We start from the raw sequence: 22,114 nt of genomic DNA, 5'->3' as shown, positions 1-22,114 counted from the left end.
ATGTAGAGGAAGTCCCTTGACCAGTTGCTTGGCAAAATATCTCAGCAACATGACCTTACTGCTGCTCCATTGCTGCTCTAAAAATAAAAAAGCTAAAAAGCTTTTGTGGTTGCTTTGCTCACATTAGCTAAATTATAGCAAAATACAGGAGGAGGGGAATAAAAAGAGAAAGAAACACTGAAAAACTAATCTGAGAATAATATCTTATTGCAATTATTTGAGCCATAAACAATAATTTGTGTCTTTTTAAAAGCACTCTTTTCTTTGTCCCCTTTCCCTATTTTCTCCTCTCCCCTTCCCTTTCTTTCTTTTCTTCCTCTTCCTTCCCCTCTCCGTTCCCCTCTTCTTATTTTCTCCCTCTTCCCTTCTGTTTTTTTCTTCCCCCTTCCATATAGCTCAGTAGACATTAGAAATTTTCATGATCTTGAGGAAAACATTCATTTTTTTAAAAAAGGTCTAGTTGTGGATATAGACAGAAAGCATGTCCTTATTTTCCTCTGTTTCACAGAAGAGTGAATTTTTTGGCTCCTTTTCTCTTCTAACACTTCATTTGATTTACCCACGGCCTCTGATGAGTAGCCTTGAAGTGTGTAGATGCTTTAGAGACAGTACCAGCTTCTGCAGCAGAAGAGAAAGGCAGGGCAGACTTCTGCTCCTCTGGAGACCCTGGCTTAAAATATGCAGAGCCTTGAGTGAAGCAGTCAGCAAAAGCCTGTGAGGAGACAAAACAAGGGGATGAACTTCAGTCAGAAGAGGAGAAAAAAAAACAACAAAAGGGCAATAAAATCCCCTGCGTACAATGTGATCTAAAACATCTGAGATCCTTTGCTGTAATTTAATGAGACTTCAACAAGACTGCTGTTTACTCACTGATGGTGCTGATACTTTGTTCTGATGGCACTCGCGGTGACATTGGCTAATAGCTTCTTTCAATAGCAACATGATTTATTAAAAACATAATTCACTGAGAAAAGGTTTGTTCTCCTAAAAGCACATTGATAAGTAAATAAATCCATATGAGAGTTTCCTGCTGCTTACTACATTGTTACAAAGTGATGGGCTTTTCATTGCTTACAGATGCTTAACAGATTAGTGTTTCCACCCAGGCACCCTGGGCTTCAAACAACACTTAATATAAATGGCTGTTAGTAATGCTGAATGCACGTCTGCGTTTTTTAAAGATCTATTTCATTATGCAACTGTCTACACATCCATTTTTAGTAAGGGAGGTAGGTTTTTACCTATTGTACTACATCAGACCGGTCACTCTTCTTTTCAAATTTTCTCACAATTTTATGGCCACACTGAGGTTACTGATAGCCTCTCTCTTTTTTTTTCCTAGTTTTAAATCATATTTTAGCTAAAAACTGACTTGTTATCCCCATGTTTTACCTTGAATTAGGCTGGTTTTTGGTGGAATGAAAATCAAAGTACCGTTTCTCCTAATGGCTACCTGCCTTCCTTTTACCAACATTTACTTATTTTGTTCATGATCCCCAAATCCGCACACTGGATGATGGTATAGACTAATTGGCACCTTCCATGCTGATGATTGTGATGGGTTTTTTCATTAGTTCCCTGATCTTCTGGAAGAGCAGGAGGAGGCTCAAGGGTAGCATTGTCTGTCAAACTCTCCCAAGGATTTGGCTAGGGAGTTTCAAAAGCAGTTTGATTTTATACAGCAGTTAAGTAATTAAACGGTTAAAACCTGTTACTTTCTAACTGGCAGCATTACTATAATTCTTTTCAGGCTCAGAGTGTGTTTACAGCATGTGCTCACATGGGTTCAAGTGGTGAACTGGGAAGTTTAATCCTCTCTACAGTGTTATGTAATTCCACAGAGTTTCAAAACCCTTCTACACAAAAATATAAACCTGACAGGATGGAGATATCAGTCTGGATCCATGACTTGACCCCTTATCATGCCCCAGCTTTAGCTCCTTCCTTCCAGAAAGGTGCCTGTGAGCAGCAGGCCAAGTGCAGGTTGAATTATGAGCTCAACAGAAAATCCTGAAAATTGCTGATTAATATGAACAGATACAATTAAAATAATAGGCACTATAGAGGCACTGCTATTCTCATTAAGCAAAAAAAGAACACTTCTCTGAACTAAATTTGTGGAAAATTCATTATCAGTTTCTAAAATGGAGCTTTGCAAATGTAAGTAGAGAACTAACCAGCAGAATACCCTTTCTGCATGTAACATGTCTAAGGCTATATGAACAAGCATGAGGCTGGGACCAGAACCTCTCCCAGTGCTGGAAAACCTCACATATCACAAAGTCCAGACCTTCTGTTTCTGCCACTGGAAGAGACCGTAGAAACAGAGTCCTGAAAATATATTGCATGAAGGTATTTTTGTTTATATTGTTATCACTTGTTATTTGAAACTCAGAGGTGGAAAATTTTCTTTGTAAGTGCAGTGGTCTGTTCAATATTTCTGTGGTTTTGCTTACAGGAAATTTCATGTAATTTTGAGACTTCTTTTAAAGAGAACGAAATGAACTTAAAAGCAAAATAACATCATTTGAAAACGTGGCTGTGTTTAGATGAATGTAGGCTATAGTTTCTCCTGAAGTCAAAATGTCAGGCACTATTTCAAAGCCCTTAGGCAGCTTACAGGGACAAACTGAGAGAAAATAAAACCCGTGTGTATAAATACATGTTTTTTTTCCTATACATAGTTATGTACATAAATATATACGCACACATGCATACACGTATAAGAGAGATAATCCTGGCTTAAGAAAATTTCTTGCATTAATTTTTTTCCAAAGTACATCGCTCAGTAGACTGAGAAATCATATTTACTGCTGTGATTACATCTACGTGTTGGATTAGTAGCTCTGAAAATCCAAAAGGAATAAAGGCCATAGATTGTAAGCACAGTTTTAATAATATGTTTCAAAAATATAGTAATCAAGGGAAAAGAAACTACTCATTTTGAGATTGCTCAAATCTAAGCAATGAAAAAAGCAGATTTCAACTGAAGAAAGTAAACACTAGGCTGCTCAGGAAGAATTGAGCCTATTGCTGAAACAGTCCATATAATAATATTGAAGAAACAGTATTTTGGTTTGTTTTTTGTTTGGTTTGGTTTGTTGGAGGTTTTTCCACTTTAACTGTAGATATTCATATTTATTTATATAAATAGTCTGCGTCAATTAGTACTTTCCCAGGAGGTAGCTGACAAATGCTGCATACCTTATACTATTATGACCATGACAGAATAATGATGGTTGGAGGTGGAGGAAAAGTAAATTGCAGACTGACAATATTTGTGAATCTGTCCTGAAGCATTTTGCATTTAAACAGAATACATTTCATTGACTTAACTGAGTTTTTAGATAATCCTGTGTATTTTGCTAATTGTTATAAATGTAACCTGGTAAATGTATTACATAGGGGAAGTATTTATCTACTTAAATGCAGGGTTTTTTTCTAAGCTGGATGGAGATAGGAAAAGGAAATTAGAGCAGACAAAAAGTAAGTAGTACACAGAAGGATAATGTATGTCACATGGCTTTAACAGGCATTGCTTAGCTTCACTGCTTTTGCTCAATGAAAACTCAAATGTAACTAGAGGATTTTGAGATGAAGTTTCATTAAGTAGGAAAGATAGTGGAGTTATAAAAGGAGAGACAGGAAAGCTGAGTAAACAAAGCTGAAATGTAGATGTGCTTGAGTTCATAAATTAGTTTACATAAAATGTGCACTGCAGACCATGCTAGCTGCTGCATACAAAAAATATCAAGAACACTAAGGCTGGAAAAGTCATGTGCTCAGACTAGGAGCTGCCATAACAGACAATATCTGTGTCCACATAGTAATACATGGGGATGGGTTAAGTCTGTCTCTGCTTATCACCGGCAGTTTGCAGGAGAAGCAAGGATAGGAGATTGCTGAGCTAAAAAGTGTCTCCTCTCAGAACATCCTTTCCCTCTCCCCTCTCCATCACAGCAGTGATGGCAGAAAAAGACATGCTGGGCAACATGATGTGAGTCACTGAGTTACCTGTCAGCAGAGGGAACAAAGTGTAGGTTGAAGTTCAGCGCAGAAAACAGGGTGCAAACACATGGATGGGTGATTTGCACATTCTCTGATGAGATGTCATAGATTTTAACAATTTTGTGTGCTATTCCATTGCCTATACAGATAGATGCAGAGATGTTTTTAACAGAATTTTCTAAATTAGCTCCATAGGTTTAACTCCTATTTTTTCATATTGAAATGCAATTTTTACTTTGTTATCAAGGTATCTGATATATCACCTTCCCTCTACCAAGTTCTTGGCATACCACTGTATTCTGGCTTAAGATATTTTGGAATGGATTTACACTGACTGTCAAAACATGCAGGGAGAGTTTCTGGCAGGATACAAGCATGATCAGTTTGCCATGCCGAACCTGGTGAAACAAGTTCTTGAGCCTTTTTTACTACTTTTATGAAACTGTTGGCACAAGCATCAGTGACCATGTAAGTCAGTTATCTGATAGCCCGTATGTGTTCTTGTTAGTGTTCCTGCATTATTGCCAGACCAAAGACTGTCACTAAGGTATAGCACACAGGCTGTCAGATACAGTAGCAGAATTCAAGGAAGAAAAAGTATGGTAGATTTTGTTAATACATAACGTGTGTTTTCTGTAGAGATGATGGAAAAGAATGAGGTGTTTATTTCCTTGAAGGAGCAAAGCTTTGATTTATCTGTGTTAATTGATCATTGTCAAGTTTTGATGAGAAAGTACTCTAATTATAGCTACATACTTTTCCTTTCAGCTTCATTCCTTTTTTTTTAGTTCAGTAGTTGCCTTTAAAAAAAAAAAAACACAAAAAACTTAAAAAGCATTGTTTTCTTCTTTACACTTTGCTCTCCTCAACAAAATGTTGACATCTTTTCAAAACATTCAAAATGAAATGTTATCAATGACACTGGGAATCTTTGGATAAGCTAATGAAAGAGAGAGCTTGGTTTCCCCAGGCAAATTCTTTGGTGTCCTGGTCTGTCAGTCTTGTAGTCCCCACTCTTTGTGATGGAAAAGTGGAAATGAGCAGGCTAAAACTTCTCTGGCATTATCCTGTATCCAGTAGTAGGTTTATTTTGCTAACAATTACTAACACTGTCAATGAGACCATGCTGTAATGCTGAAGATTTGCATCAACCTTGTTGACAAGTTGTTACAGCTATCTATATAAAAATATTTTTATCTTTTGCATAACAAATCCCTGGAGTTGGGGTGGTGAATTTTACATTTTTAAGGCTTGATTTACATTTGCTTAAACGAATATATAGTTGACTAAGTCAAATACTGAAACAAAGAAACGTGCCATATTTATGATGTTTTGTGCTGCCTAATTCTGCCCCGTTATGCATATATATCATGACAATTATTCCTTGAAGAGTGATTGTCTTGTGTCACAAGATTTGTGTATCTAATATGCCAAACATTTAAACTGTCTTTTTTAATTCAGGTACTCAGTTTTTTAGACTATGAAACATTACATTTAGTTAGTCTGGTATGTTATGTACACATCCAGAACTTCATGTAAGAGCTCTTCATCTTTATCCATCTTCTTCTCACCACAGGGAGCTAGAAATAAGTCACAGGAATTTGTTAATTTGTTATTTCCTCCCTTTGGGTGACATAAGTGATAACACAAGGTGGTTTGGTGTCAGTCTGGAGAGTGGTGTGGCAAGTAGTCCTGAGGAAGTGAAGGTCTGGAAGTGGGTATAACTACTGACAGTTGATACATGGGAAAAAAAGGAAATCTTAAACTTATCTGCCTGGACAAAACTATTCACAGGCTGTCAAGAGCAAAAGAATAACATAGCTTTGCATATCTATCACTGGTTCTAAGTAATTCATAGGAGTATGTGTGGCTAAGAAGATACTGCAGAAAAGCTTGATTAAAATTTTTATGAGGGTGCAAAATGAATTTTCGTGAAGAATTTAAAAAAAAAGAAAAGAAGTTTGTCAGTCCTATTCCATTTCTATGTTATACCTCTACAATATTCAGATATCCACCAAAGGCTTCCATTCTGAGTATTTCATTGGAATTTATCTAGGGTGGGCATGACTAAAGTTTGAGTGAGTATTATCGTATGGTGAGTACACATAGCTCATCAATAAGGCTAATGGTTTGAGTCTGTTCCTTGGTTTAAGCAGGCCTTACCTTCTAGTGAAAGGAATACTTGGCTCTGAAGGCTATTGGCAATCTGACAACAGGGTTTTGTACAGAATCTCCCTTTCAAATTCCTTGGTCTTTTGACCTTTCTTTTGATTTCAGTCTGAGAACAGACTTCTAACTGTCAGAATGAGGAAAGGTAGAAAGGGTGGTAAAGAGAGTGACCACAAAGCATTCATTTTATGTGTATATAAGAGGTGGACTATACCCAAGTTGCTTTGTGATAAGATTATGCTTCATTTGGTCTCTTTCCTGCTTCCCTGTGATGTGCTTATATAAGCCTTGAGGTTATTAAAATATATTTTGAACCTTCAGTTCATAATGCAAGAGAAAGATTAGACTCTTTCTCCAAGAGTGGTGGCTTGGAGCAATAACACGGGTCTGTATATAAATAAACCTCCTCAAGAAATGTCTTTGATAGGTGACTCTTGACAATACAGAATATATTAGTGTGCACCATCTGAAGCAAGAAAGGAATTTCTGTCTTACAAATGAGTACACTCAAAAGAATTGTAACAAAATGGAGCACTTTTTTTGATGAGTTTTTCTTTTGGCTCATAGAATTATATGACTCTGGCTTTTAGTAAAAGCTGCGTAACAGATGGCATTGGATCAGTACATTTTTCCAAGAATGCTCCTCAATAGTAAAAGACAGCACACTTTGTTTCTTCACAGAGTGCAAGAGCAAACTGACCTAGTCCTGACCTAAACTGGATCATTTCCTCTAGTCCTGAAGAGTACTTCATATTTATTTGCTACTTGCAGAGTAAAGACAGAAGAACAAAAAAACCAAGCCAACAAGCTCAGCTTAGGACTTCTTAATATTGACTGTATAAGTAATTCCAAGAGTAACAGCTCCACCATGCAGGGCGTAGTTTGGAACTCTTCAAGAAAATAATAGCCAATATATGTATTGGATATGTGTTTTCTTTACTAGTGCTTATGATTTTTGATACATAATTGCTATACTTAATCACAATATCTTCAGACATATTTAGAAGAGGAGGAGGAGAATGAGGACAGATAATGACAGAAAATATGATTGAAGAGAAACAACAAATGACATTAAATGGTGACAGGATGTGGAACAATTTCAGTGACTAATGTTTACCTGCAAAGAATTTGAATGAACTTTGACTATACAAAACAGCAAATGAATTAAAATACAAAATGTTAAATGGATCTGTCTCTTTTTCTAATGTTGAACCATGTTACAATAACTTCCTTAAACCTATAAATCTGTCATTTTAGATAATATTACTGAATGTGTTTCTTGGCATAGCTGAGTTAGATTTGTGTGAACATGGGTGGTGATTACAAGTTTCTTCCAGGAGCTGCCTTAAATAACTAATTTCTGTGTTTGTATGTGTCTTGAAAAGGCATGAAACAATTGAAAAGAGTTCAAAAATGCTTCTACTTCTGGAGGAGATTCAAACACTTTTTTTAAAGACCATTGCAGCTACTGATGCTGTTTAAGGCAAGGAGGTCAGAGCAACTTCTTGTACAACTGAAACTACTGATAGAATGCAGCCAGGCAAAGTATAACTATTTAAATAAGAATTTGTCCAGTTTAAGATTTGTAATGAGTAAAGTAAAACTGCTCAATGCTGCTGCTTTTTGAATGCATCACTTCAGATTGATAGGGAGATGGCTTTCTATAATACTTCTGACAGTAACACTACTGAGCAGTTTTTCCCAGAAGTTTTGACAAAAGAGTCAAATCTGTACAAGGAATGAATGAAGAATGTACAATTAAAATGCAAGAAGAAACAGGAGAAATACCTTGCTTCTGACATCAGTTCTACCTTCTTTTAAAAGGGCTTGTTTGTTTTCCCTGTATTCATCTTCATAATAAGAATATTTAAACCCAATATAAACCAAATATGCTTCTTCCTATGATTTTTCTCTCCTTCAGTCTTCTTTCCTCCTATTCCCAATTCTCCCTGTCCCTTTTTAAAATACCTTATGTGGAAACATTACCTGATGACTGAACTAGTTGTGTCGTGCTCAGAGATGCCAGTCTGCCTCTTGGAAAGCTTGACCAGGACAAAGAGGATCAGATGAACTTCCTTTGAAGCATATTGTTGTACCTTCAGCTGTGGTGGTCCTTCAAAAGTGAAGCTGCTGGTTCACCTCCCATGCTTACATACATCCCTCACAGGCAGTCAGGGAACTTCCAGTTGAAAATTCAAATTAGAAAGCTGAATCAGGATCTTGGGGTGTCCAGTTAATTTTCAAAACTGCAGAGCTCCAAAGATAGTGAATAGAGTGGGAAATGACTCATCTGCTTGCTTTTCCTAAGGAACCCTCTAAAACTCAGCTGATCCTTTGGCAGTAATCAGCTGTGGCAGCAGTGGTCCTGAGAACTATTATGGGTTTTTTTACAAATTAAAGTATGATGTTGATAAGAAACATGATTGTGGAAGTGTAAGAAGTCCAAAAAAGAAATTTAAAACTAAAAAAAGTAATTATCTAGCTGTTCTTACATAGCTTATAAATCATTCATAGGCTGGTTGGTGGTGGTGGTAGCATTAATGCCCAGCCTGGCTGAATAATCCCAGAATGGATGGGATTGGAATATAGGATGTTTGCTGAGACTTTTATTATACTTCTATTGCATTACCAGCGTTTAGGCATTCATTATCTTCCATTATGAGTGGTCTGCATTAACAGCAAACTTACGAATGATGTTGTTGGAATTGAAAAACTGGTCTTGCAAATAGGACATGTGACACAGCCAGTGACAATAGTAACAGTTTATTTTAAACCATATAAGTATGTAGCAGGCGTGGAGAGAGGTTTACAAGAATTAAAACTATTTCCAAAGTCAGCATTGTCTAAGTTAAGTTTTAGCAAGGTGAACATTATAGACAATAAGGAAGACAGCTGATACTAATCTTAGAGATGATTGTGATATTATAAATCTCATCATCTGTAAAATGCATGGACTTAATTCTGCTTCTGTTCTAAGTCTGATATCTGATTAGTTTAAATATCTTTGAATTACTGGAATGATGCCCTGAGTATCAGGTCTTCTGTCAAGTGATTTTAATGATATCAAGTCAGATAGTTAAGGGAGAATGATTCTACAGTAAACATGGAAGTTTCAGACGTCAGGGTAACAAAGTGAAAGCTATTCCAGTAAAATAAGCAGCATCAGTTGAGAGCACAAAGGAAAGCATGATTTCAGAGGAGTAAGCAGCTTCATTAAACTCTATTAATGATCCCTGTAGATAAATTTTGCATTTAAATTAATGTCTCGCTTCTAGAGAAAGCAGTATTACTGAGCTTCAACCGATGATGCAAAGAGATTTAAATGGGCTAAACATCTGTGATACCCTGACTGACCTTCTAAATAAGATTTTTTTTATTATTTTTTTTTTAGAATTACATAGGTTGCAGATTTAGTAGTTCACTTTTTTTTTTTTTCCTCTCTCTGCTAAAAAGACAGCTGTTTGAATTAAAATCATTCTTTATCCTTGCAGGCTCTTCATTCTGGTGCTTACTGGATATTGTTCCTATAAAGAATGAAAAAGGAGATGTAGTACTCTTTCTGGCCTCTTTCAAAGATATAACAGACACAAAAGTGAAGATTCCTGCAGAAGACAAAAAGGAAGGTTCGTGTAACAACATTGATAAGAACCAACACTGATAATTTTTTGGGAGTCATACCTCCATGAACTCTCCCTCTCATGTACACTTTCCAATATAGAGATCTCATAGCTTTTCAAAGAAGAAATTAATATATGACATGGAAAGAAAAATAATCTGTTGAAATTCTTGTTTGTATATTTTTCTTATTTATGCATTGGTCCACAGTCTGTATACAGGGAATCCAGGGCAAAGAGTACGTTATCTTTAAATTAGAATTTTTTTTAATATGCCATTATTTAATTTATTTACTTTCTAGATTTTTTTCAAAGCTATCTTTTAAAATATTCCTCCTGTGAATCTGATTTCAGCATGGCTGAGAGATGGGTGAATACATTTTTTCATGTTTTTCCATTAGCTGAACATACAACTTTAGAAATTATTTTGCATGTTGAGAAGTGGATCTATTCCTGTTTCCTCTAATTTTCATTACATTATACAGAATTAATATATTTATTTTGTCTTTAGGAATATCCAGTAGTATAAGAAGCACATTCTTACATTTGTTTGCTTCTGAAAGAAAACAGTGCAAGGATTCTCTGATTAATTTTGTAAAAAATTGTGTTATACTAACACTTCACAGCTGCCATAACATAATTTTGACTGTATAGTGAGTCAAGTTTTGCTGAATTCTACTAACACAATTCAAAGACAGTGTGCAAGTATGGAGGTTGTACAGTCAGCATTGACCTTTGCTGTGTATCAAAGGCAGTGAACTTATCCCAGGTTTACATTGTGTAAAGGTATATTGAGTCAAGACATTAGGTTTGCATCTTTTTGGTGTCAAAGGAACTGTCTAGAAAAGATTTTCTGCATACACAAAGAGTAACTTTCAGAATTCTTCAAAATTTCATTAATGTTTATCTTCCCAATCTGATACTCTCTGGGTTTTATTTAATTTTTTCACCTTGTGGTAGTCATTTGATCTCTGCTTATCTCAGAAAATACATAGGTATGGCCTTTTATTCTTTAAGTGTTTCTGAAGTGGGGGAACAGTTAATATTCATCTTTTTTTCTGATTTAAAATATTAGGTTTTCAACAAAATGGTTATATTTCAGTTACAGAGAATTGTAATTCAGTATTTTTTTTTACAGTATTTTAGTAATTTAAAACAGAAAATATGCTTCCATGTGCTGCTGAATATTTGCAAACCAACATTTATGTTAAGAATGTCTGCCTCTTTTGTACATCTGGACAAATAATTTCACCTTTGTCTTACTTTTCAAGCCCTGAATAATGGAGGATTTGTTTTTTTTTCAATCCTTCACTTTTTGCACTGAACATATTTGAGAATTTCTGAGCTGAAAGACTGAAGAAAGGTTTTGAAGTAGTACACAAATAAGTTTTGCAGCTTTTGCTTACTTACAATTTCAACCCATTGCTTCACCTCAAAGTAACCTATATAAAATATAAAAAATATTTTATCTAGTTTATCCTAAAGAAAACCTTACTGTTATGGATGTTTTAGGGAGGTACTTTGTTAAAACATGCTACATGGGGTCATGTGGAAGAGAGATTGTCAGAACATCTGTGTTTTAAATGTTAATGATTTTCCTTAGGAGAGATACAGATTTTCAGGATACCCTCAGCAAGAAATCACATTTGGTATGCCAGTGATGACTTGATATAGGCTTATCACTGATTACTTGTAAAATGACAGCTATTGTTTATGTGATAAACATTTTATAGCTGTATGCTTATTTTAGGATGGATTTAAATTATCTTTAGCTTTTGATGTTCATGTTAAATCATAAACCTAAGCAGATTTTAACTCTTGTTTGGTGTTGTACATTTAAAAATTTGTATTCATCCTGAATAGAGCACAATCCTAAAACTTGTTTTTTCCTTCTCTTTATAATAATTTCAAAATGGGAATCATTTTATGCTATTGTGATACTTGTTTGCATCACAGCAACAGAAAGTATCACTTTGGGGCTCTGCCAAATACACTGTTTTATATAAAAAAAACAAACACAGGATTTAACCATTTATTCAAAACATTTACAAACAATTCCACCACTTTAATTTTATGTAAATCAGCATGGCTTATTTGTATGTACTGTATATATAAATAAATGTAGTGTTATGTTAGCTTTTTAAGTAACATTCAAATTCTTCTATGCAAGAGTGATTCACTAGTCTTACAGTGGCGAACATCATCTCATCATTGTCAGAAAAGAATTCCTATTACAATCTATGCAACTTGATTCAGTATCTGAAACGTCAGAGTGTTTAGCTTATAAAAGTAATTGGTGATTCTTAGATCACAACTTCCATCAGGCATATAGGATGCACTTCTTAAGAGAAAATTGAGTTTACATTATGTTATTAAAGATCTCTTTTAATGTTCAGTGATTAACACCCTTTGCAGTGGTTGATACAGATATTTTCACAGTTAATATTGCTAAAAATATCATTTTACTTTTTCAAAGTAAAATTACTGAATTCGTCCTTTAAAAAAATCAGATAACTTGGAAACTTGCCAGCTCTTGCTATAAGATAATTGTCATTATGAGCAGTTTTCTACTGCCTTTTTGGCATATCTATTTTTGTTAGACTGTGTGTGGGAAGGAGGACTTGGATACAGATGTGGTCAGTATGAAACTCTTTTGCCCATGCAAGGCTGTTTTATTAATTTTTTTTGTTTGTTTGTTTCACTCAATCTCTTCTCTGTTCTGCCCAGAGCAGACTTTTATAATTTGTATGAAACATTAAGTCAAATTGGATCTCCTTTTAATTTCCAAACTCCTTGGACAGCTTATCTAACAAAATTCCTTAATGTTTCTTCTCTCCTAAACCCTTGGACCCCTTGGCACTCCCCCAGCACTCTGTGGTAATACACTGACTGCTGGTCCCTCCAGAAGTCTTCTCCAGACTCATTCTTCCTCATACCTTTTACACCTTTGATGCTACCTGTTTCTTCTTTAAAATCTTGTTCTCCTTCTACTTTCACAGTAACATCTTCCTGAGCTTTATCTTCTGGTTTTATGGTCTCTCTTTTCTTGTGGATTGCCTTTTTACTTTTACAGACCTTGGCAGTTGATACTTTCTTTGATTTTCTGTGGACATTTTCTCATCTATTTTATCTCATCTGTTTACACAACTTCAGTTGCTCCATTGTGCCTGGTGCCTTGCAAAAGTCCAAGTTTTTGCCTGATTTCCCTTTACCCAGCCCAAACGTCAGGTGTCTTCAGTGACCCTTTCTTTTGAATGTCTCATTCTAAGTACAAATTTAAAGGAACTTTTTCCTGTTCTTCTTCTTTATAAAAGTTTCCAGTGAAATCAGCCCTATCAACCAATGGGAAGAGCAGACTTTGTTTTAAGGCTTTCATATAAGACAAAAACACATGCCTAAGGTGTTTGGCAGTCTTTAAGAATGCTGTGACAGTCGATGGCTCTTATATGGCTTTTTTAGTTTGGTTTAGACTTTTTTAGTTAATTTACTATTCTTCTCCCCCACCCTACCTCCCTTTTAATTGCAATGTCCATAGAGGACTCAATTTTTCAATATTGCTAATTTATTTTCAATATTCTATGTTTCCCTACCTGTATAAGTTTATTGTAGAAATGGACATTTCTTTCCATCTGTTTAATAATATCTATAGTTATCTACTGTTGTGAAAAGAAACTCAACAGCTTTTCTTCCCAAACTTGGGCTCTTCAATCAAACCTCTGGCCTTTCCACTATACAGGAAAAGTTTGGGTTTTCTATAAACATAGTGTTTCCTTCAGAAACTGTCTCTCATACAGTTTTATAGGAGATTTATTTTAACATCCTGACTTACAGTTTTGGTAAACTGGTTTAAGAGTTCCATTGTGCTTCCAGGGGAAAAATGATTGAACTGAAAATACCAGACTCCACATCTGGACTCCTGTATGGTATGCCTGCTTCAGTGCTTTTTAATTTCTAAATACCAAGTTTTCATAATACACTTGGACACATGCTAGAACTTAATGAAGTTACAAGAATCCAAGTAGGGAAATAAGAAATTAAATTAGTCTGCAACTCCTTTTAGATCTCTAATCTGTCTGCAAATATGAAATAATTTGGGTTATATAGATCAGTACAGTATATATATAATACAGTTCTACTGTTATAACCGCTGCTAAAATTCCCTTGTTGAATGTGTCTCATTCCAACAAGTTGCCTTCAGCCTTCGTTGTTAATCCATTGGTGGTTTCATAATTTGAAAAATTTTTTATCCCTTTGAAAACAATTATCAGGACAAATTTTCTCAGCTTTATTGCAGCATTATTGTAAAAATGTGTGCAATACATAGAAACCACATAATCACACAATAGTTGATGTGGGACGGCATCTCTGGATATTGTCTTCTCCAGCGTTCAATATTCAAAACAGGGTCAGCTAGAACAAGACCATGTCCAGATATGTGCTGAATATCATGAAGGATGGAGACTTCACAACTTCTCTAGGCAGCCTGTTACAGTGTTTGACTGCTCATAAAGAAAAAAGCTTTTTCATATATTTAAACAGAATTTCACTTTTTTTTTTTGTGCCCATTGTCTCTTGTACTTTCAATGGGCACCACTGAGAAGACTCTGGCTTTGTTGTCTTTATTTCCCTCATTAGGTATTTATACACACTGATAAGTTCTACCCCAAGGCTTCTTTGCTCCAGGCTGAACAGTCCCAGTTCTCTCAGCCTGTCCTCCTATGTCAGATGCTTCAAACACCTGATCATCTTTGTGGCCATCTACCAGATTTTCTCTAGTATGTCCATGTTTCTCCTGTACTGAGGAGCCCAGATCTGTACACAGTGCTGCAGATGTGTTTTACCACTGTCATAGAGGCGGAGGAATCATCTCCTTTAACCTGCAGGCAGTGGTCTTCCCAATGCAGATTTAAATGCTGTTGGCTTTCTTTGCCACAAGGGTACATTACTGGAACATGTTAAACTTGGCATTTACCAGGACCTTTGGGTCCTTTACTGGCAATCTGCTTGCCTGCTGTTGGCTCCCACCTGGCCTAGTGCGTGGTTTTATTTTTCTCTGGTGCAGGACTTTGTTGAACTACATGAGATTCCTGTTGGCTCATTTTTCCAGCCTGTCCAGGTCCCTCTGAGCCATCTTGCATCTTAAGGACCAACAGTTCCTCACTCTCAAATTGTATCATCTGCAAACTCGCCAAGAGTGCACTCTCCATTTTCTAAGTCATTAATGAAATTAAATAGTATTTGCCATAGCATAAATGCCCCAGTCATAATGCTACTGAGTGTCATCCAGCTCGACTTCATGCTGCAGATTACAACCTTCTAAAGACCAGCAATTCAGCCAGTTGTCAGTCCACCCCACTGCTTCTTCACTTCTTTGTTGGTCATCCCCATATTGTTCCTAGTTTGAAAGCCTCCTTCCAGATTGGCCTGCCTGTTGGCAAAAATGCGTTTACCCTTATAATAATGTGAATTAAAAGTTGTACTACACCCTTTCCCAGTACAGATTAAACTAAGCTGCAGTGTTGCAGTTTAACTAGCTAGCTTTTTCTGGTTTATTAATCCTTAGCTCTATATAAATTTCTAAGAAAACAGATTTATTTTGATTATGCATCATTTGCTGGAGGGAGGGGTAGCTCTTTTGAATGTGTCAGGGGTGATATACCATGTGCTAAACATTTTGCATTCCAGATTTTTATATCAAAAAATGTCTGTTGGGGACAGGGATGGGCTGCACTTCTAAGAAATTCTGCAATGTTCACTTTGATTTATTCTGCTTAATTACCCTCTCAGCTACTTGATGATTGCTCAAACTGCAGCAGAGCTTATGGGGAATGTGAAGCTGGAGGGCAGTGTCCATGAAATGGTAAAGTTTCAAGATCCTTCAGGAGAGTGGATTTTGGCCTCTTCAGGGATCTGGTTGGTAGAGTACCATAGGATAAAGCTCTGGGGGGAAAAGGGCCTAAGAAAGCTGATTAATGTTCAAGGATCACCTCCTTCAGTCTTGGGAGCAATACATCCTGACAAAGACATACAATTCTGTCAATGGAGGAGTTGAGATAGAAGCACAGCTTTACCCTGACTTTCCTACTGTCCAAAAGACTAACATTGGGGAAGTCTTTATACTACAATGATTTAGTTATGTCTTCTCCAGGATGACTTGGCTTCTGACTGACCATTAGAGTCAGACGGGTCTACATATCTTCCACCTTAAGAGAAGATGCTTTCCTCTTGGTCAGTGCAGGAGAGTGTAAATGAACACTTGGGGGGCAAAAATAGATCTTCCTTTCTACTTTCTTGCTGCAGATATATGTGAGCATATCTGCCTCTCCTCTTTCCACTTTCTTATGCAAGCAAATAAGTTGTATTTGAGTCTTGAACTTGTAGAGGCATACCAGTCTTTATGGGCAGTGTTTTAGCCTTTTATCCAGAGATAAATGTAAGTGGCAGTTCCACTCCAGCAAATCTGAGAGATGCACAGGATATGTTCTGGAGGTGAGGAAAAAAGTGTCTCTTGTGGTATGTATTGAGTGAAAATGAGAAAAAGAAAAGCAAATTCTTGAGCAAATGCAAAGGAACAGACTGTATTCTGGGATATCCTGGAAAGGTGAAAGAATATGTGTATTAGCAACCAAATAGTTCATTGACTCACGGGTTCATGCATAAATTCATGAAGTCACCTCTAGATTTTCCTTAGAAACCCAGTTATTAAAATAGAAGGGGGAAGTTGTTTGGTTGGGTTATTTTGTGGTTTTGGGTTTCTTCTTTTTTTTCATTCTGGTGTTTTTCTGTTTGTTGGACTAGGTTGATGAAAGACTCAATGGAAAATATATTCAGATTTTCCTTTTAGAGTTTGCTAGCTAGAAGAGTTGTGTATGTGGTAGGAGGATTTTGGAGAGTTTTCTGAGGGGTTAGATGGAGGGTTTTTTGAGGAGGTGGAGGACTGACAAACCTTTGTATATACAAGTCTCATTTTTATGGAAAAAATTGAAAAGGAAGAAATGTCTTTAGTGACTTTCATAGGCCTAGACACAGCCTGTTGTCTTATATTTTATTAATTAAGAGAACATGAGGACGAGAATTAATATTGTATATGTACTTTGTGTTCAGAAACACAAATAACAGGACTTGGACCATTTCCAGAATTCACCTGTAACTGCAGTTATACTGAATGTAGTTCATACTATAGCTCCTTCAAGCAACACTGAAGTTCTATAAAGACTCAACAAGTCAGAACTATTATAGAGGAGAATTGTTTAGCTGTAACAAAGATGGTTTTATGACCATCCATCCTACCTTGTAAAGTAGTTTTGGTTTATGACCTGTCACTTTTACAGTCTGAAAATCTCATTCCTTGAGAAATAATCAGTTTAGGTTTGAGTTTTTCCTAGACCACCTGAAACGTTTACACAGACATTATAGGTCTTTGAACTTATACATGTCTTAGCTCTCTAAGCTAAATTTTTAAAAAAATATATTTTCCCTCCCTGTTTTAACTTTGGACCACAAAATATTTTTATAGGTGACTGGTCTGGTTCTGAATTGTAGATAAATATATTAAGAAAAGAAGTCCTCATTTTCAAAAAGCTTGCTTCCATTGCAAGACAGAAATTATTCATGTGTATATATTCCTACTTTCACTTCAATAAGTGACTAACATGAACTTGTGTACAATTATTTTTTTAATTGTGAAAAGATCAATGATTTTGTAATTATGATCATATCACATTAACCTTCCTCAAATATTCTGGAGGAAAGACTATCAGTAAATAAACTATGTGATTGAATTAGTAAAATCAAAGGGGAAAAAGAAAAAAAGAAAACAAGAAAACATACCTTTAGGTACAATAAGACCATGTCCTTGCATACTACATCCTTACACAGAAAGACAGACATCAGCACCTGCTGAAGTCAATCAAAAGTTTCTTAATGACGTAAAGAATTTGAAATATTTAAACTCTAGGGTTTTTAAAAAATATTTAAAATATTCTCTGTATTATTACAGTTATGTTTTTGTTCATAATGATAAATAAACACATCACATTGCTGTGAGCTAACATTCACTGTGGGAAATACAACCTATGACAAGCTTTTTTTTCTCTCCCTATTCTTTTTTCTTAATGATGGAAGAACCAGCAGCCTGAAAGGTGCTTAAGGATTTCTTGTCTCATAAGCATACTACTGTTTAAAGGTTTTTAGTGTCCCTGGAAGTAACATGAATATGAGGCCCTTAGTGACCTGCTTTACTGGTGGACTTGGCAGCCCTGGGGTAATGGTTGGATTTGATAATCTTAAAGGTCTTTTAAAACCTAGATGATTCTATGATTCTGTGATTCTGATCTATGAAACTGTATTAATGTATGCTGCTGCTTCTTTTCTCTGACTGTTCAAAGCTGAATTTTCTCTGGACACAATACAAAAATTATGAAAATCATACAATTGATTCTGTGCAAAACTGGTCCCTTTAAAAAATATTCTGTAATAATATTTACAGGCTTTCAGCTATATGTGCGTGAAGTACATCTTCTTAAATCAGTTAATCTGTTAGCAGAAAAAAAAATTGTTACAGGCCAGCCTGGATCCACCATACAGCTAGCAGTTCTGTGAATATTTGGTTGTTGTTGACAGAAAGAATGTGGCTGCAGCCAACAGAACTCCTGCAGCCTATTGCTCGTTGTAGTGCTTTTATTCTGTCATTAATACAAAAGCAGGCTTTTATCAGTTTTCCTTTTATTCACAACTGCCGGTGTGCTGTCCCCTGGAGAATAACATCTGAAACTCAGCTGAAATTTTTAAAAATCCTACAAAACTTCATACAAGCATTCTGATTTTGAAGGATTTTTCTGTTCTTTCAGAATCCATTTGTATTGTTTTTCCCTAATTGTTTCCTTTGGAATTTCCTTGTTGGGTTTTTTGTGGGTTTTTGGTTTTTGTTTTATTTTTGAGAACTGTCAATAAAATATATTTTGCCTTAATGTTATTGGCTATGAACAAGTACTGTTGTGTTTCCTGTAGACTTCATTGTACTTATTTTATAGCATGTGGGCTATTCACAGATGTCTATGCAATGATCACACTTTCTCCTGTGGTTTTCCTTACCTTATGGTGCAAGTGATGAGGGCTTCTCGAGACCTGGATTAAGAGGACAAAAAAAATCTTAATTTCACTTTTTACAGGAAGTCTTTTACAGATAGAGTTGTAAGACTGATAAATGATGGAGAAATGGTTCATGGAACCCAGTATCATAAAGGAACAGTTTACTACTTGTAAGGTATCCCAGGTAACTGCACCTCACTGTGTGATTGGGCAAAGTGTCTGGGTTGTGACACCCTAGAGAAATACACAGAAAGCTAATGGGGAGGTTTATTTCTCTGCCTGGTTTCAGAATACAGCAGTAGGGAAGATCACCTATTTATAAAAGTATGCACTACACTATTAAATAAACCTAAATAATATAAATTTTTCAGATAGCAGGCACTGTAGGGTTGGCTGCCCATGTGAATCCAGAGCCATCTCTTCTTCAGAGCTCTTCCTTGCAAAGTGTTTAAAGATAGCTGTGTCTGTACTACCTTTACTGGTTTTGCTCATGTGGACAGTCAGGTTTGTTGCACATCATGATTTGAAATGGTTATATTTATACTGTTTGAAGAAGATAGTCAATGTGTCTGAATCAGTCTTGCCCTATGCCTAACAGCCACACACTGTAAGCAAACAGGACAACAGTAGCAAACAAGTAGCCAAGGCTGGAATATAACCTTAAGTGTGGAGCTATTGTGGTTGTCAAGATATAAGAAAGCAGTGAATGGTTATGGTCTTGTCCCTAGTGGTAAATTTTACATTTTCAATGTGCTCAAAGAACTGAAAAAAAATTGCAGAAACACTGATAAGAGGTCCAAGTCTGCAGACTCACAGACTTTAGGATAGCTCTGTCACATTGGATTTTGGTATAACTACCTTCTGTGAGTAAAGCTGCTCAGGTGTGCACGTGTTCCAGGACTAAACTCTCACACTACTTTGCCTTGCTCCTCTATAGCTCATTCACATATTGTCAGTCTATTGTGTTCTGGATTGAATATTGAGAGGTGCTGGTCGCTTTTATTAGTTCTCTAACTATATAATTATTTGGATAAAACCAGATAAATCTCTTTGGTTTTCCTGTGTAATGTGAGTGAAATGCTAGATATTGATTTTCTTTTTTGCATCCATGCACACTTGTGTAGAAAATTTTCTGTGGTAATGATACAAGATGAGACTGGGAGATGATTCTATGCAAACACATGTTGGGCACTTAATCACACCAGAGGGAAATCTAAGTAGTGGTTTTAATTAATGCGTATTCTGCTATGATAACTCATAAACTGAGGAAAAAGCGAAGGCAGTTCTTTCAATGCCGGGAAAAATAAGGAAAAATACCAAGCCTGAGACATTTTTTGGCAATAATGTACAACCTTTTTGACCAGAGCAGGTTAGTTTCTTGCAGTATTTGGAAAGAGGTGCATTTCATGGTGTCTCTAATGCAACATCTTGACTGCTGTGGAGTGTGCATAATGCTTCTGGGTCACGTCAGAGTTACTCAGTGTAGACAGCTTGAGTCCACTATCCATGAAGATCTTGGTGGCTCTACTTGTATGTGGTGGATTTACTTTCCAAGAAAGCTTCTATTCCTGTGCAATTACAGATAAGCACGAGGCTGGAGACTTAGAACAAGAACAGGCTGGTATTCAGATGTATCCTGCTCATGTCTGTGGAGGTGTTCTTGGGCCATGAGCCGATTCATGTCACCCTCTCAGCTGTTTTAAGAAGGAATATCCCAGGAGCTGGCAGGCTGCAACAAGCTGCCTTGACCATAGCCTCAAGAACAGCATGTGATATCTATTATCTGTTACCACCTGAACTTCATGGTTTAAAGAATATCTCCCATTTGATGAGTAAACACTTCATGCTACACTGGACAATATCTGATACTATGCTATGCTCTGACTACTCTGATGTGTTTTGAAGGAGAGCAGACATAGGGTTTGTTTTAATTTGGTCAGTAAATCTGAGTTTACAGTTCTTTTTCATTGCTAGGGCAGCATGTACTTTGTAGAGCTTATCAGAAATTGTTGGGATTTATTTTTCTGATTTATACCTAAGGAGTAGATTTTTTTTTTCCAAAGGCATAAGAAAGGATTTATGCCTCCACTTTCTATTAACCCTAAGCAGAAAATTGATATCCCATGTTCTTCTAAAAACACAAACAGAAAAGTCAGCAGTTACAAAGGCGTTTTCATTTCATTGTGCTTTTTTTACTGTAACCTTCCATTATAAGATTGCAAGATAAGATCAGCAAAGAGTTGTCATTAAAAGTTTTTCTTCTTAGGAAAGACTTCTGAGATTATCATGTGTGATGTTTGTCGTGCTATACCCAATCTCATTTGAAAGAATAAAAACAACACAGAAGGACAGCAGGAAGAGTTAAAGAATACTTTACCACTTTTCTGATGAAAGAAAGGTCAAGTCTAAATTGAAAAGCATCTTAAGAGCTATTCTGGGGTGGGGAGGGGGAAGGAGGGGAGAGCATTATTCTGGAAATTATCTAGAGTCCTGAAAACATTGCTGGCAAGAAATTTGTGAAAGGTATTTGCCCACTTTCTCAACCTGCCTCATAGATGTAAAACACATTTTATTGACTACTTTGTAAGGCAATAAATTGAATGGCCTCATTCACATGGCAGTTTAGGCTGGAAAAAGGAAGAGAGGCCTGTAAATAATTTTAAAGAGAATTTGTCCTGGGTTCCGCTGTAACAGTTATTTTTCTCCTACCTAGTAGCTGGAGCAGTGCTGAGTTTTGACTTTAGCCTGAGAACAATGCTGATAACACACCAGTATTTTAGTTGTTGCTAAGTAATGATTACTCCAATCAAGGACTTTTCAGTCTCTCGTGCTCTGCTAGTGAGGAGGGGCAAGAAAAGCTGGGAGGAAGCAGGCAGGACACCTGACCCAAACTAGCCAAAGGGGTATTCCATACCACAGCATGTCATGCCTAGTATATAAACTGGGGGGAGTCACCTGGAAGGCCCAGATTGCTGCTCGAGTCGGGCTGGGTATCAGTCGGTGGGTGGGGAGCAATTGAACTGCGCATCACGTGTGTTTATTCTTTTCTTTGTCTTTTCCCCTTTAATTTTTATATTCTCACCCCTTGTTATTTCCCTTATCACTGTTACTATTGGTGGTAGCAGTAGCAGTTTTGTGTTATACCTTAGTTACTGGACTGTTATTATCTCAATCCATGGAGTTTACATTCTTTCATTTCTCCTCCACACCCCTCTGGGAGCTGACTGGGTGAT

At 36.4% G+C, this 22,114-nt stretch overlaps 1 protein-coding gene across 3 annotated transcripts in view; it reads left to right on the top strand.

The window, feature by feature from the left end:
• Positions 1-22,114, top strand: part of KCNH8 (potassium voltage-gated channel subfamily H member 8) — a 202,311-nt gene that overhangs the window by 89,454 nt on the left and 90,743 nt on the right. For all 3 annotated transcript variants that reach the window (XM_057424885.1, XM_057424886.1, XM_057424884.1), the window contains one exon: positions 9,669-9,800. In XM_057424885.1, coding sequence (XP_057280868.1) covers positions 9,669-9,800 — 132 coding nt within the window. The remainder of the gene's footprint in view (positions 1-9,668; positions 9,801-22,114) is intronic.

The sequence above is a fragment of the Pezoporus wallicus genome, unplaced genomic scaffold (assembly GCF_028554395.1).
Source record: "Pezoporus wallicus isolate ANWC-B61680 ecotype Strahan unplaced genomic scaffold, APGP_CSIRO_Pwel_v1 contig_3181, whole genome shotgun sequence".
Classification (NCBI taxonomy): Eukaryota; Metazoa; Chordata; class Aves; order Psittaciformes; family Psittacidae; genus Pezoporus; species Pezoporus wallicus.
The sequence above is the reverse complement of the archived record's forward strand: the minus strand, read 5'-3'. Positions and strand labels throughout refer to the sequence as shown.